Below are 15,626 nucleotides of genomic sequence, written 5' to 3' on the forward strand. Positions count from 1 at the left end.
TCCTGGAAGAGAAAAGTTAAGTGGTAAAAAGTCATGGAATCCCAGTGGACATTCATTCCCAACCTTAATAACATCCGTTAACGGGAACAGACATTGTTTCTGTAAGATCAGGAGTTACCCACTTTTTTTTTTTTTTTTAGTTTTATTGCTTAAAGTAATACAAAGGGTATTACATATGTTTCCTTTTTTCCCCCCGCCCTTGACAATCCCCTGGCCTCCCCAACCCTGCAGTGTCTTATGTCCATTGGTTATGCTTATATGCATGCATATAAGTCCTTCGGTTGAAGGAGTTACCCACTTTTAAGCAAATTTACCCAAGAGTGCAGACCTAGAGATCCAGGTCTCCTTGGGCCTGGCTGAGAAAAGGGGCCATTGAGAGGCCAGACTAAGGCAGCAATAACTGGGGCCATGGACGAAGGTAGGACTAAACAAACCGAAGGCTGATGTTTCTGGGGAACTTAATGAAAGTGAAAAAAAGAGTAGAGGCCCCCATGTTGGCAATTTGGTTTACTTTGCAGTGAGTGGCAGCCTAGGTGAGGAGATCTGAGGGCATTGCCTTGTGCTGCCTGTCTCTTTGACCAAGGATTTGGGTGACTGCAGTCTTCTGTTCCAGGTCCCATCTTCTGAATGGGAGTGAGGGAGCACACCCAGGCCCACCATTCCCCTCCCCCCACAACCAACTCACTCATTGTTCAAGCAGATGTTTCCACAGAAGGTCCAGCAGCATGTATAATTTGATTTTAAACATCCGTGTATACTAGTGCATCTCATGCTGCAAAACTGTAACAGAGGCTGTACCCAGCACTGCTCAATTTCTTTTATATCAGCTGGAAGCAAGATGAACGAATGACAGGGTCTATTCGTTCACAATTGGGTGAAGAAACCCTTCTCAAGCTTAACAATCGGTAAAGTCTGGAACCTGAGCTCCAAGCCAGAAAGGATTTCTCTGCCTTACAAGAAAATCCCTCCCTTGAATGCTTTGATGGTTTGTTTGAGGTGCACAGACACTGACATGTACCAAGAGGCTTCTCTCAGGATTCCTTCTGTTCCTGGTTCTGGACCTGCAGAAAACTATGCAGACTTTAGAACAATATCTTCTCAGGTAAAATGCAGTGTCCTCTGAAAACAGAGATAGAGGAAGACACAAACAGAGGGAAGAATGTACCATGTTCATGGATTGGTAGAAGCAACTCATTAAAATGTCAACACTGCCCAAAGCAATCTATAGATTCAATGCACTCCCCATTAAATTACCAATGGCATATTTCACAGACCTAGAACAAACTCTCCAAAAATTCATCTGGAATAAAAATAGACCCCAAATAGCTGCAGCAATCCTGAGAAAGAACAACAAAGTAGGAGGCATCTCAATGCCAGATATCAAGCTGTATCACAAAGCCACTGTTCTCAAAACTGTCTGGTACTGGCACAAGAACAGACATATAGACCAACGGAATAGAATAGAGAACCCAGAAATCGCTCAAACCACTATGCTCAATTAATATTTGACAAAGAAGGCAAGAACATACAATGGAGTCAAGACAGTCTCTTCAATAAGTGGTGTTGGGAAAATTGGACAGATGCATGCAAAAAATGAAACTAGACCATGCACAAACATAAACTCAAAATGGATAAGGGACTTAAACATAAGACGGGAAACCATAAAAGTATTAGAGGAATCCACAGGCAGCAAAATCTCAGACATATGCTGAATCAATATCTTCACTGATACAGCTCCTAGGGCAATGGAAACTAAAGAGAAAATAAACAAATGGGACTACATCAACATAAAAAGCTTCTGTACAGAAAAGGAACAATCAACAAAGCAACAAGAAAGCTCACTACATGGGAGAACATGTTTGCCAATATTATCATCCATAAGGGTTTAATCTCCACCATTTACAGGGAACTCTTACAACTTCACAAAAGGAAGATAAACAACCTAATCAAAAAATGGGCAATGGATCTAAATAGATACTTTTCAAAAGAGGACATAAGGAAGGCCAAGAGACATATGAAAACATGCTCAAAGTCACTAATCATCCGAGAGATGCAAATCAAAATGACAGTGTGGTACCCTCTCATACCTGTCAGAATGGCTATCATCAACAAATCAACAAATGACAAGTGCTGGAGAGGATGTGGAGAAAAAGGAACCCTCATGCACTGCTGGTGGGAATGCAGACTGGTGCAGCCACTGTGCAGAAAAGTATGGAGTTTCCTCAAAAAACTAAAAATGGAACTCCCATTTGACCCAGTGATCCCACTTCTAGGAATATATCCCAAGAAACTAGAAACACCAAACAGAAAGGATATATGCACCCCTATGTTCATAGCAGCACAATTCACTACAGCTAAGATTTGGAAATAGCCTCAGTGCCCATCAGTAGATGAGTGGATTACAAAACCGTGGTACATCTACACAATGGAATACTACAAAGCAATTAAAAAGAAGGAATTCTCACCATTTGCAGCAGCATGAAAGGAACTGGAGAGCATTATGTTAAGCAAAATAAGCCAGTCAGAGAAAGATAAATATCACATGATCTCACTCATTTGTGGAATATAATGAACAGCATAAACTGATGAACAAAAATAGATCTAGAGACAGAGAAGCATCAATCAGACCATCAAACCACAGAGGGAAGGTAGGGGAGGGTGGGGGTAAGGTGGAGAGATCAACAAAAGGACTTCTATGCATGCATATAAGACTAACCAATGGACTCAGACACCAGGGGGTGAGGGCATGAGTGGGGGATTGGGGAGGGGCAATGGGGAGATAAGGACACATATGTAATACCGTAATCAATAAAAAAAATAAGAAATAAAATGCAGTGTCCTACAGAATTTGAGGAAACTGACACTCATCCTCTGTTGAGTGAAACATGCTTACTTAAAAAACAAAAGGTTGAAATTTGCAAAAACACGGTAGATCTTGAAAGTACCATGCTAAGCAAAAGAAGTCAGATGGAAAATCACTCATATGCAAGATATAAAACAGAAAGCAACAAATGAACAAACAAAACCAACAAACAAAATCATAGATAAAGACAACAGTATGATGGTTATCTGTGGGGAAAGGATGAAGAAAATGAAGAGGTTCATAATACGTATGGTGACAAAAGAAGACTACTAGACTTTGGTGGTGAGCACACAATGAAATATACGGATGTATTATAGAATTATAGCCTTGAAACTTATGTAAGTCTTAACAAGTGTTACCCCAATACATTTAATTCTTTCAAAAATTAAGAATTTATGAGTAAATGCTCAACATGATATTGTCTAGATAATGAGTAATTGCTACAACACAAATGCTTGACAATAGGTATTTATTTTAAAGGAGAGCTGTACAATTATGGAAAACCATGTTTTGTGACACATTTACATGATGAAATGAGGGTGGGACAAGATGGGTAACAAAAGGTGAGCGATTCTGCCCACTGGTGTGGCTCAGAGGATGAGAGCACTGCCCTATAAACCAGGAAGTCACTGCCCGATTCTGGTCAGGGCGCATGACCCGGTTGCAGGCTCATCCAGAGAAGTGGGTGTGCAGGAGGGAGCAGATCAATGATTCTCTCTTATCATTGATGTTTCTATCTCTCTCCCTCGCCCCTCCCATCTGAAGTCAATAAAAATATATTTTTTAACAGGTGAGTGATTCAAGATGTGAGGAAAACTCAATTGTTTATCTTAAATATGCAAACAAACTAAAAAGATAACACAGTTGACCCTTAAACAATATGGGGGTTAGGGGTGCAAACACCAACACACACAAAAATCCACTTACAACATTTGATTCCCCAACTTAACCATAGTTGGCCCTTAAGCATCCACACATTCAACCAATGGCAGATGTAAAACACTATATTTTTTTTTCTCTGGGTTTGAAATGCAAAAATACTGTTTTCAATTCACAGTTACTGAAAGCTGCAGATGAGAAATCCAAGGATACCCAAGGGCCAACAGTATTTATGGAAAAACCCAAGGATAAGTGGACCTGTGCAATCCAAATCCATGTTGTTCAGGATCAACTATACAACAAGACACAGGTTAATTCTACACAATGAGTTTATCATCATTTTTAAGTTATATATTTTTCTGTTTTCTGTAAATTCTTTTATAATTAAAAAATAGAAATAGATCACATCTTTCAGGAAAAAAAGTTCTGTTTATGAAAGGAGAGGCTTAGTTATGTGACAGGAAGGGCAGTCTCTGCATAGAACAGGCGATGGAACGGGCAGGCACAGGGGAGGGCACAAGGACTCCTTGCCCTGCCCTGGCCTGGCCAGTGGAGGCAGGGAGGAGCCCAGAATAACCTGGTCTTTTTTTTTACCTTCCCTCCGCACACCAGCTTCCAGGAAAGTCTGTGCCAGACGGAGAGCCCACTGCTCTGGCCTGAGTCATGCCAACCCAGGCTCTGCTGCCCATCCTGCTTCTCTGTGTTCTGCTGCTGCAGGCCCAGGGAGGATTCCATAAAAAGAACAAGATAGAGAGTAAGTGATCACCTGGGGGGCTCGGGTGGGGAGGGGGAAGTAGGGGCAGTGTCCAGCTAAGGACGACCTGGGACTGGAACCTTTTAGCACATCCAGCTCTGACCACAGGGCTTTAAAGACTCTGGGCCCTACCAAATCATGGCCCTCCAGCCCTCTTACTGGGCCCTGGGACTAGTGATGGGGGTGTAATGCAACCTACATCTTTTTATTCTCCATTCTCAAAGTGCAGAGACATATGGTGCATACAATAGTGAAAGGTGCACAGAGCTGAGACTCAGACAGTAAAACAAAGGAACTATTCCTTCATTTATGCACATATGTCACAGGTCAACATCCAGAGATGTTTATGGGAGTGGGTCTAGAATTAAAGGACATTGGGAAAGCAAATTTTGGGGTGTAAAGTGTCAACTTAAAATTATTATCAGAGGATCAGGATAATGACAGTGGAGGATAAATGTTACAAATGTTATTTGAGGGGAAGGGCAGACAGTGACAAGAGGAGAGGGTGGAGAGGCAAGTTAATCTTCTCTGGACTCTGCAAATTCTGGACAGTAAGGGGAGGGGTTACAGATGTCTTAGACTGCTCTGAGTTCTCAGAGTCAGAGTGTAATTCTTGGGGTAACTTCACCAAGGCCATGAATAATATGAGAGACAGGGCCCTACCTGCAGAAGTATGGAGAGGGTCCAGGAAGCCCAGGCATTGATCTCTATTGGTGGAGAATGGAGGTAATGAATTGAAGATACTATTAATCACTCGGATTTGGTGAGGGGCAGAAAATGAGATGCCTAAAAAGTCTAAGAATGTAATGAGTGGGATGTATCTCGGGTCTTGAAAGGGGCTATTCATTTTAAAAGGGTGCTCTGTGGTATAAGTGGGGGAATATATTGACCTTACTTCTGCTGTTTCAGGTACACCGCCACCCAAAAAAATGGAGGAATGTGAAAAGAGAGTCAGAATACATATGTGCAGACGCCCCTGTACACTAGATGGAGATTGTCAAGCAAATAACATATGCTGTTTAAGCTTCTGTGGGAGAATTTGCATGAACACTCTTGTCTGAGTAGGAGAGGGGGCTGGGCTATGCATCCTGCTCCCCCAGCCCTCCATTTAGAGAACAAAGACCTCAAATCTCAGGCACAGGACTGTCATTTGCCACCCTCCTCACTGTCTGTATGGCTTGTTTCTGACAAATAAACCAGAGCAAATGCCCTAGGACCTGCCATTTTATTCCTAGTGCTTGTGATCACTGAGAACCCAGTGCAGACCCCAGCATGCCCCCATCTCTCTGGGTCTGGTCCCTGATCCCTCTCCTCTTGTCATGCTTCTCTACTCTCTCTCCCTTTGGCCCATGCACTCCTGCCAGGCCCCCGGAGGCTGAGCCCTCTCATTGCTCTGCTCACTGAACCAGTACTCCCAGGGGGAGAAACTGCTCCTTGGTGGCCTCCCCCAGTGCTAAAGGAACATCCTCACCCTGCAGTCACAAGGGCCAAGTTAACCATGAGCTAGGTGGAGGCTAAACCCTGGGGCACAGAGTCCGAGGCCCCCAAGGAAACCTTTTCTTTAACTTGCCCTAGCCCTGTTCCTTTCTTCTCCCTCTCCTTGTAAAAATCAGGTAACTATCCTATATAATAAAGAGGTAATATGCAAATTGACCATCATTCCAACACACAAGGTGGCCACCCCATGTAGTCAAAGATAGCCGCCCCCATGTGGACACAAGATGGCTGCCACAAGATGGCCAGCAGGGAAGGGCAGCTGTGAGGGACCAGTCCTGCAAGGGAAGGCAGTTGGGGGCAACCAGGCCTGCAGGGGATGGCAGTTGAGGGGGACTGGGCTAGCAAGGTAGGGCAATTAGGGGCAACAGGGCTGGCAGGGGAGCAGTTAGGCATTGATCAGGCTACCAGGGTAGTGGTTAGGGGGTGATCAGGCTGGCAGGCAGAAGCAGTTAGGGGCAATCAGGCAGGCAGGCAAGCGAGGGGTTGGGAGCCAACAGTCCTGGATTGTGAGAGGGATGTCCAACTGCCCGTTTTTCTATTTTGTTTATCTCTGCTTAATATTTATCACTGTTTCTTTCTGCTAGTTTTAGGTTTAATTTGTTCTTTTTCTAGTTCAAATTGTAAAGTTAAGTTGTTCACTTGAGATCTTTCTTGTTTTTATTTACTTATTTATTTTTAAAAATAGGTTTTTATTGATTTTAGAAAGAGGAAGGAAGAGGGAGAGAGAAACCTCAATGATGAGAGAGAATCATCTATTTACTGCCTTCTGCATGCTCCCTACTGGGGCCAAACTCCCAACCCAGGCATCATACCATGACCTCCTGGTTCATAGGTCAATGCCCAGCCACTGAGCCACACCAGCCGGGTGTGATCTTTCTTGTTTTTAAATGTTAGCATTTATAGATATAAATTTTCCTGTTAGCACTGCTATTGCTGTGTCATTTTTGTTTGCATTTATCTGTAAGTATTTTCTAATTTTCCTTGTGATTTCTTCTTTGATCCATTGGCTGTTTAATAATGTGTTGTTTAGCCGAAACCGGTTTGGCTCAGTGGATAGAGCGTCGGCCTGCGGACTGAAGGGTCCCAGGTTCGATTCTGGTCAAGGGCATGTACCTGGGTTGCGGGCACATCCCCGGTGGGGGATGTGCAGGAGGCGGCTGGTCGATGTTTCTCTCTCATCGATGTTTCTAACTCTCTATCTCTCTCCCTTCCTCTCTGTAAAAAATCAATAAAATATATTTTTTTTAAAAAATAATGTGTTGTTTAATTTCAATAAATTTGTAAATTTTACGTCCATTATTGATTTCTACCATTGTGGTTGGACGACATCTATCTTTTAAAATCACTGAGACTTAATTTGTGGCCTAAAAAATGGCCTTTCCTTGAAAATATCCCATATGCAGTTGAGAACAATGTGTGTTCTGTTGTTGATTATATTGTATATGTCTATTAAATCTAGTTATTTTATTTTGTTAGTCCTCTATATCCTTACTTATCTTCTGTCTAGTTATTCTACCTATTATTGAAAGCAGGTACCGAAGTCCCCAGTTATTTATTGTAGAACTGTCAATTTCTCACTTCAATTCTGTCAGTTTTTGTTTCACATATTTTGATGATTGTCATTAGTGCACAAGTATTTATAATTGTTACTAGAGGCCTGGTGCACAAAATTCATGCACTTGGGGGGGGGCGCGTCCCTCAGCCTGGCCTGTGCCCTCTTGCAGTCCAGGAGCCCTTGGGGGATGTCCAACTGCCACGGAGGTGGGGAAGGATCCCACCACTTCCGCTGCACTTGCCAGCCGTTAGCCCAGCTCCTGCATTGAGCATCTGCCCCCTGGTGTTCAGTGCGCATCATAGCAACCAGTCGTTCTGTTGATTTGCATATTAGCCTTTTATTATATAGGATATCTTCTTGCCATATTGAACCTTTTATTAAGATAGAGTGTTCTTCTTTGTCTCTTGTAACTTAAAATATATATATATATATATATATTATATATATATATATATATATATATATATATATATATATATATATATGATTTTAGAGAAAGAGGAAGGGAGAAGAATGAGAATCATTGATCAGTTGCCTCCTGCACAACCCCTAATGGGGATTGAGCCCACAACCCAGGCATGTACCCTGACTGGGAATCAAACTGGTGACCTCTTGGTGCATGGCATGATGCTCCAACAAACTGAGCCACTAGGCCAGGGTATTAGCCAATCTCTTTTGATTGGAGAATTTAATCTATTTATACTTAAAGTAATTGCTAATAAGGAGGGACTTACTTCTGTCATTTTGTTATTTGTTTTCTATGTGCCCTATAGCTTTTTTTTTATTAGATGGATATACACAAAAGTGTTAGCACAGGGTGACAAAATTAACAAGGACTTATTATCCCCACTTTGCAAATGAGAAAATTGAGGCACAGATTAGATAAGCAACTCCCCAAAGTAAGTGGGAGCTAGGGTTTGAACCCAGATTAAGTCTGTTATAAATCTCCATGTTAAGAGGACATTTTCCAAGCTCTCTTGGTAGAGTTCTCTCTTTTCACCAGCACAAAAGCTGAGAGTCGTTGATAATGTAGTGTTAGGTTGATGCCAGCAGTGGAGAAACTAATCTAGAGATGGATTATTTACAAAAGTCATCACACAAATGTTGGAGGAAAATAGATATACAGATGCTCCCCCACCCCCACAATCACCCAGACTTCCATGAAATGTGCATGTCAGGGAAGAGGAAGCTCCTGCAACTACACAGTGCTCTGCTTCTGCCTATATTACCTGCAACAAAAAGCAAAAAACAAGTACTCCTTGAATAGGAATTCAGTGACCACCTGTACACATCAGTTTATGGCCTGGGGCAGAACTCATGGATCTGCCACAACCAGAACCATGATTACAATCTGAGTCTTTGAAAGCTATTCTGCTCATCGCCCACCCCCTGTGCAGGGACTCTGTGGTTCCCAGAGTACAGGAAGAACTGCCAGTGGAACAATCACCAGCATTTCTGACTTGAACATCTTCAGAGGTAGGTGGAGATCAGAGTCCCGGGGCTGTAAGTGTAAGCCTGCAAACACTCTTGTTTGTGGCTTGGTTGGATGAGTTCCTTTTTTAAAAATTAATCCTCACCTGAGGATATTTTCATTGATTCCTAGAGAGAGTGGAAGGAAGAGAGGGGTGGGGGTGGGGGTAAGAAGGAGAGAGAGAGAGAGAGAGAGAGAGAGAGAGAGAGAGAGACGTCAATGTGAGAGGGACACATCGATTGGTTGGCTCCTGCACAAGTCCTGGGCCTGGGATCAAACCTACAACCCAGGTACATGCCCTTGACTGAGAATCAGACCCAAGACCCTTAGGTCTGTGGGGCCAACCACTTAGGCACACAGGCCAGGGAGGATGAGTTTCTTTTTCAAATCAAGTGCCCAGATCATGCCAACACTATTCCTCTCTGGAAGAAATTATATGAGAAGGTATTTAGGGGTAAATTCTTAAAATAGGTGAATCTGAACAAATGGTATTCAGATGCTCTTTGTACTATTCTTACTCTTATAACTTTGAAAATATTTCCAAATTTTTTATACAAATGTTAATGACAACCCATCTAAAGGTTCATGTGCCTCAAATCTTATTTTTTTCACACATGCCAAGAGGAGAAAAAGTTTAGTCTTTCTAAAGAGTTTTTCACCTTTTAAAATGTCTCCAGGAAATATGCCTGTTTTTGAGCATTCGGGGAATTTCAACCAAGCATTACCCAGACTTCTTTGTCTTTGCTTCTTTTTTAAAAAAAATATATATTTTATTGATTTTTTACAGAGATGAAGGGAGAGAGATAGACAGTTAGAAACATCGATCAGCTGCCTCCTGCACATCTCCTACTGGGGATGTGCCCGCAACCCAGGTACATGCCCTTGACCGGAATCGAACCTGGGACCTTTCAGTCTGCAGGTCGACGCTCTATCCACTGAGCCAAACCGGTTGTGGCTGTCTTTGCTTCTTTTCTTCCTTTCTGTTTGGCTTAGTCATGTGAAGCACCAGGTTGGGAGTGAGAGAGGACTGGGGAAAGGAATTTTTTTATAATATGTTTTTATTGATTTTTTAGAGAGAGAGGATAGGGAGAGGAAGTGAGAGATAGAAAAATCAATGATGAGAGAGAATCATTGATCGGCTGCCTCCTGCATGCCCCCTACTGGAGACTGAGACCAAAACCTGGGCATGTGCCCTGACTGGGAATGGAACCAGTGACCTCTTTGTTCATGGGTTGATGCTCAGCTACGGAGCCACACCAGTCGGGCAAGGAAAGAAATAGTTTTGAACACTACTTGGTCTCCTGCTTCAGAACCTCACCTCTTACCACCAGTGAGCTGCCTGAAATAATAGCCATCAGCTATTTTGCATATTGTTCCAAGTCCTAGACCCTCTCTTATTTTTTCTTCTTCACATTGATCTCCATCTATTATTGTGTATTTCTTTGATGTATCTTGTTTATTGGGTGTCCCCTTTCCTGGAATATCAGCTCTATGAAGGGGGGTATTTTCTTGCCTTTGTTCATTACCGTATTCTCTTAGTCCTCAGAATAGTAGGAACTTAGTAGAAGTCTTTGTGAGACAAATAAATTTAGGACAAATGAAAAAAGGATCGAATCTCACTCACTCAGCAGACTTAATTCCAAATAAGTTAAACAGTTTTTAAAAATGCCCACGATGAAGTCAATGAAATGAAATAACCTTCACTCATGTAGAAAAGAGTCTACGTTTGATAATAATAATAGCCAACATTTATTTTGCATATTCGGTGTGCCAAGTCATATGTACAGTGCTTCATATATTCAATTTTTGCAATGTGGATACTAATGTCACCCCCATATTACAGATGGAGAAACTGAGGTTCTGAGAAGTTAAGTGTTTGGCCAATCAGAACTTATATTAAACTAAATGTGTTGGGGTTGGGTTTCAAGCGCAGGTCTCTCCAACTCCAGTGCCCACATTTTGTTCTTTGTCCTTTACTATCCTGACAGTCTTCAGTGTGGTAACAAGTGGGAGAGAATTTCCCTCCTATGGTGAGATAAGATGTGTATCCTATTGGTAGAATAAACCGATTTCAATGGAGAAAAAAACTGGTAATAATTATCTAGGGTTCAAGATAGGCAGTATCATTTTCCCAGGACTTCCAGATTGACAAATTTGCATTTAACCAAATTTTATTGGCAAGAAAGTTCCCAATGACATTAATTCTTTCCCCTAGGAAAGAGAAATTACGAATTGTTAGGTGTCTTATGATTAATGGGAAAATAGAAATGATTTGTTGTGAGAATACTCGTGGGAGGCTTGTTCTTTGTCTCAAATTTATTCAGAAGAGCTACTTCTTTCCCTGCCTCTGTAGGAGAGCTTGGGTATAGAACTTGACTTTTCTAGACACTGCCTAAATTTATAGCATATATAAAAGCCTAAGTCCATGCAATAGTCAAGATACTCAGCTTGAATTAAAATTGTGGGCTTCCCCCACCTCTAGAAATCTGCATTTGGGGAAGAGAGTGGTCCGTTTCCTCTCTCTCTCTTCTCCTGCAGTTGGCTAAGTGCCATTTTGAAGGTGGAGGAGGGAGAAGAGGTAAGGGAATCTAGACAGTTCTTTCTGGCAGGTAGTATTGCACCTTCATGTTTGTGCTTTCTGGGCTTCGTGCTGCTTAAAATGGACGCTGTCACAGATGTTTTTCTGGGTTCTTTAAGTCTCTCCGCACACCAACCGATAGAAGTTTCTCAGCTGTGGTTCTCTTGATATGGCTCAACCCAGCTTCTTTCTGGCTGGCAATGGCCCTCCCAGGCAGCCTGCCTGGGATAATCTGGCACAAATCCACACTGGCTCTTTCTTGCATTTGCCCTGTCAAATTAGTGCAAGCAGTGCAAGCTGTAGCCTTTTTCTTATGTCATAGGTCATTTCGGCCAGCGTCTTAGGCCTTTGTGTTGTCAGGCGTGACTTAGACACCTGTCTACTGTGTCTCCACAAACTCTTGGGGTCATAGAAAATTCAGTGGGAGGTATCGCTCAAGCCTTTCTGGCGACTTGGAATGAAGAGAGCACAATATTCTTTAAAGAAAATCTGCTCAGAGATCTCTTCCAAAAAATATGTCAACTTCCTGACAATTTTCCACCTTTAAAACAAGTAAAGGTTTTACGAGTTCTTTAACCTCTTTTGGATCATCTTTCTCTCTCTTTTCAAAAGGTCTACAAGTTGATTTGTCTCACAGGTCTTGGCCAAAACTTTCATTTTAAGCCATGTTACAAATTTTTAAGCAAAAGTCAAGATACATAATAGCAAGCCTGATATGAATTCAGTTTTACAAAAACAATTTATATTCATATATATGCACATAGACAGAATAACATATGCCAATATAGGGGGATTACTGGAAATATCTCATTATTTCCTTTGTACGTTTTTAGTGTTTTAAGACTTTCGTATGCTAAATTTGAATGATCTTTAAAGGAAAGGCAACACATTTGTAAATTTATTTTTTCTGCACAGGAAGGACCAGAGTGTGAGATTAGCCTTTTAGCAGTGCTTAGCTCACATGTGTACCTGTTGTTGGATGGGTAGAGGGCAAGGAGGAATAATTAGAAGACAAAGTGTAAAGAAATTCGATAAGTACTTCCTCTTGCTTTACAAATCTATTTATATCTCCTGATCTCTCTAGCACAACTGATAAGGAAAAAAATTCCTGACAATATATATTCAGACAAGTACGGTCAGCATCATGAAGTTCTGGACACCTCTACTCATGACATTCCTGTATATGGTGCTACTGTCTGTGCTGGGCGAAATTAAGGAAAGATCAGCCTTTAAAACAAGTAAAGATTTTTTAAGAGTCTCTTCTAGGGACTGGGGTGATGAGGCTGGGTTGGAGACAAAGGGTGGGGGATTGCTGCACTTGTTTCTGGACAAGTGAAGGGGTATTTTTGTGTTTGATTCAAGTCCTATCTTCCCTGGGTCATGTATTGGAGAATCACAATGTTTTTATGCACAGAGATATAGGAACTTCCCAAGTTGAGGTCCTTTAATGTTTCCTCTTCCAACCTTGAAAGTATCAATGAGTATCTGTCCACTTTTATACATATTCCATAGGTCAGAGGATATACTATTTCCCCTGTCAGGCTAACTTTGAGGAGGGAGCACCAATACAGAGTTGCTATATCTTCCCATACTTTCAGAAGCTCTGTGTCCTAGCTGTGTGTACTTGGATGAGCAGTACCAAATGGGTATTTCTTAATATACCCTTTGTTTTAGTGATAGGATCTTTCAGAATGTGAAAAAAAAAATAGAAATGAGACATGAAATGAGTCCTTAGTGGGGCAAAGTTGGAGGTCATATCATAGGAAAGAGGAATCAATGGAGGGGACTAAAAAATTGAGTGAGTGAAAAGTATCTGAAGAGAGGATGAATTATTAAAGTCAGAGGGTCAGCAAGGAGGGGAAGAAAAAAGGAGAGAATCTGCTCTTTACTCTCCCTGGTCTAGCTACTCACATTGTGAAATAGGCATGGTAATGAGGCTAGAGGCTCTCTCAGGCCATGAGATCTCCTGTTATGTAAGTGTAGATTTTATAGGCTGAAAGTACACTGAGCCCTGCCTCTAGGATGCCCAGACATCTGCAACACAGGACCTGTGGGAGCAAAGAAGGCAAACGTATAAGTGAAGAGGCAGTGAGGAGGGTCAGGCAGGAGATGTTTTTGTAAGGCAGATACCATAGATACCTTGCTAGGAACTTGGGCTTGGATTCTCATAAGGGTTGTTAAGCTTCTGAAGGGCTTCTCTTCCCATGCTTGCTAACTCTTACAGTTTCATCTCAATTTTAGGGGAGAGAACGTTAATTGAGGAGTGCTGGGGAGATCCAAACATCGATGACTGTAACAAGAAGTGTTCTAAAACCTTTATATGTGTAAGGGTAAATTACACATGCTGCTGGACCTATTGTGGCAACATCTGTTGGAGAGTGAGTTGGTAGATGTGTCTTCAATGATACTCACACTCTTCTTGATGCTGTTATTCCTAAAGAGAGCACTGATGTACCCCAAATATCAGGCACAAAAGTAGCAGAAGAAAATATCTCCTAAACCTGGAAAACAATTCACTAGTAAATAAGCCAAGACATCAGGTTGGGGCACAATGCTTCTTTCATTATATAATCAATGCCTGTGCTCTCGGTATATTATGCAACAGTTTGCTTTTTTCCTAATTTTCATCCAGAATTTTTTGTTGTTGTTGTTAATCCTCACCTGAGGATATTTTTCCATTGATTTTTGGGGAGAGTGGAAGAGAGAGGGAAAGACAGCGAAAAACATCCATGTGAGAGACACACATCGATTGGTTGCCTCCTGCATGAGCCCTGACCAGGGCCCAGGCTGGGAGAAGTCTGCAATCAAAGTACATACTCTTGACCAGAATTGAGCCCGGGACCCTTTGGTCCACAGGCCAATGCTCTTGCCACTGAGCCAAACCAGCTAGGGCTCATCCAGATTTCTAACCATTGCCTCCATAGTCAGGCTTTTTAATGAGCCCTTTGTCTCAGCCAGGCCTCACTTTCTACCCTTCTCTGTTCAATCAACTAATACCACACTTCCTACCCATTCTGGAGTGCACAATTCCTATTGTTACATAAAGTATATCTGTCCCATGTTCTGGCAGATGGGTAATATTAAGCTTGGGAATAAATGCTTATTTCTCAGAGCTTCATAGCCTCTTAACATCTACTCTTTCTCTCTTGCAGAAAATCTATGAAAGATAGCTAAAACCATAACCTCAAACCTGGGACACCAGTCAGTTCTCACCGAGGGCTGGGCAGGAGCAAATCCTTGACAAATAAATTCATTTACCAACAATGGCTGTTGGCTTTTTTCTACTCCATTCTGCTACTCTTGATTGCCTTATTAAAACACCCAAATGGTTCTTATTCTACAGTGTACATAAGCTTTCAACACTTCTTTCCCCATCTGATTACCTTAGAACTGATAGGCTAATCTTCTAGAGTACTCCCACCTGCACTGAGCGTGTCTAGAGCATGAGAAGGGAATAAATAATGCAAAACCCGTGGAAACCATGAGACTAAGTGCTCTGAAGGCTGAGATTTATTATTCAGACCCAGATCATGACAGAATCTGCATCTGCTTCTTCCTCAGCCTCCGTAAGATTCAAGGTCTTCTAGGGGTTCTCACTCTTCACTCTACCTAACACAGAGGCACACAGTTGTTCCAATAAGAGAACAGGCAGTGATATCCAGGTATAGTCTCTGAGTTCCATGGAGTAGGGTGACATGTACAGAGAACTCTTTGAAACACAGGTCAGGGCACCAGTTATCACAAGGAAGAACAACTGTTTCCAGTATAATTCATGGTACGTGGTGTTCATGCCAGGGGCTCAGAATAGGTAAGCCTGGCACCCACAGTGTACCACATGGTAGGGAGCTCTGGACTTGGATGTGGGGGGTCATTTGTTATGTGAGCCCTGGCAAGTAACCTTGCCTCTCTATTTAAAAATATATATATTTTATTTATTTTTTAAAGAGAGGACAGGAGAGAGATAGCGAGTCAGAAACATTGATGAGAGAGAAACATCGATCAGCTGCCTCCTGCACACCACCCACTTGG

At 42.0% G+C, this 15,626-nt stretch overlaps 2 protein-coding genes across 2 annotated transcripts; both read left to right on the forward strand.

The window, feature by feature from the left end:
- Positions 1–4,405: 4,405 nt before the first annotated feature.
- LOC308522960 (WAP four-disulfide core domain protein 10A-like) lies at positions 4,406–5,557 on the forward strand (the record flags this gene model as incomplete). The annotated part of the gene is made up of 2 exons (XM_081096564.1): positions 4,406–4,496; positions 5,406–5,557. The coding sequence occupies 2 exons, from the start codon at positions 4,406–4,408 to the stop codon at positions 5,555–5,557; spliced, it is 243 nt and encodes an 80-aa protein (XP_080952690.1).
- A 752-nt stretch (positions 5,558–6,309) lies between these two features.
- On the forward strand, positions 6,310–14,821 carry LOC308522961 (protein WFDC11-like; the record flags this gene model as incomplete). Its single annotated transcript, XM_081096565.1, has 4 exons — positions 6,310–6,339; positions 12,724–12,835; positions 13,839–13,975; positions 14,750–14,821. The coding sequence occupies 4 exons, from the start codon at positions 6,310–6,312 to the stop codon at positions 14,765–14,767; spliced, it is 297 nt and encodes a 98-aa protein (XP_080952691.1). The 3' UTR covers positions 14,768–14,821.
- Between the last annotated feature and the right edge of the window lie 805 nt (positions 14,822–15,626).

Source organism: Myotis nattereri (assembly GCF_964212035.1).
Source record: "Myotis nattereri genome assembly, chromosome: 8".
NCBI classification, from domain to species: domain Eukaryota; kingdom Metazoa; phylum Chordata; class Mammalia; order Chiroptera; family Vespertilionidae; genus Myotis; species Myotis nattereri.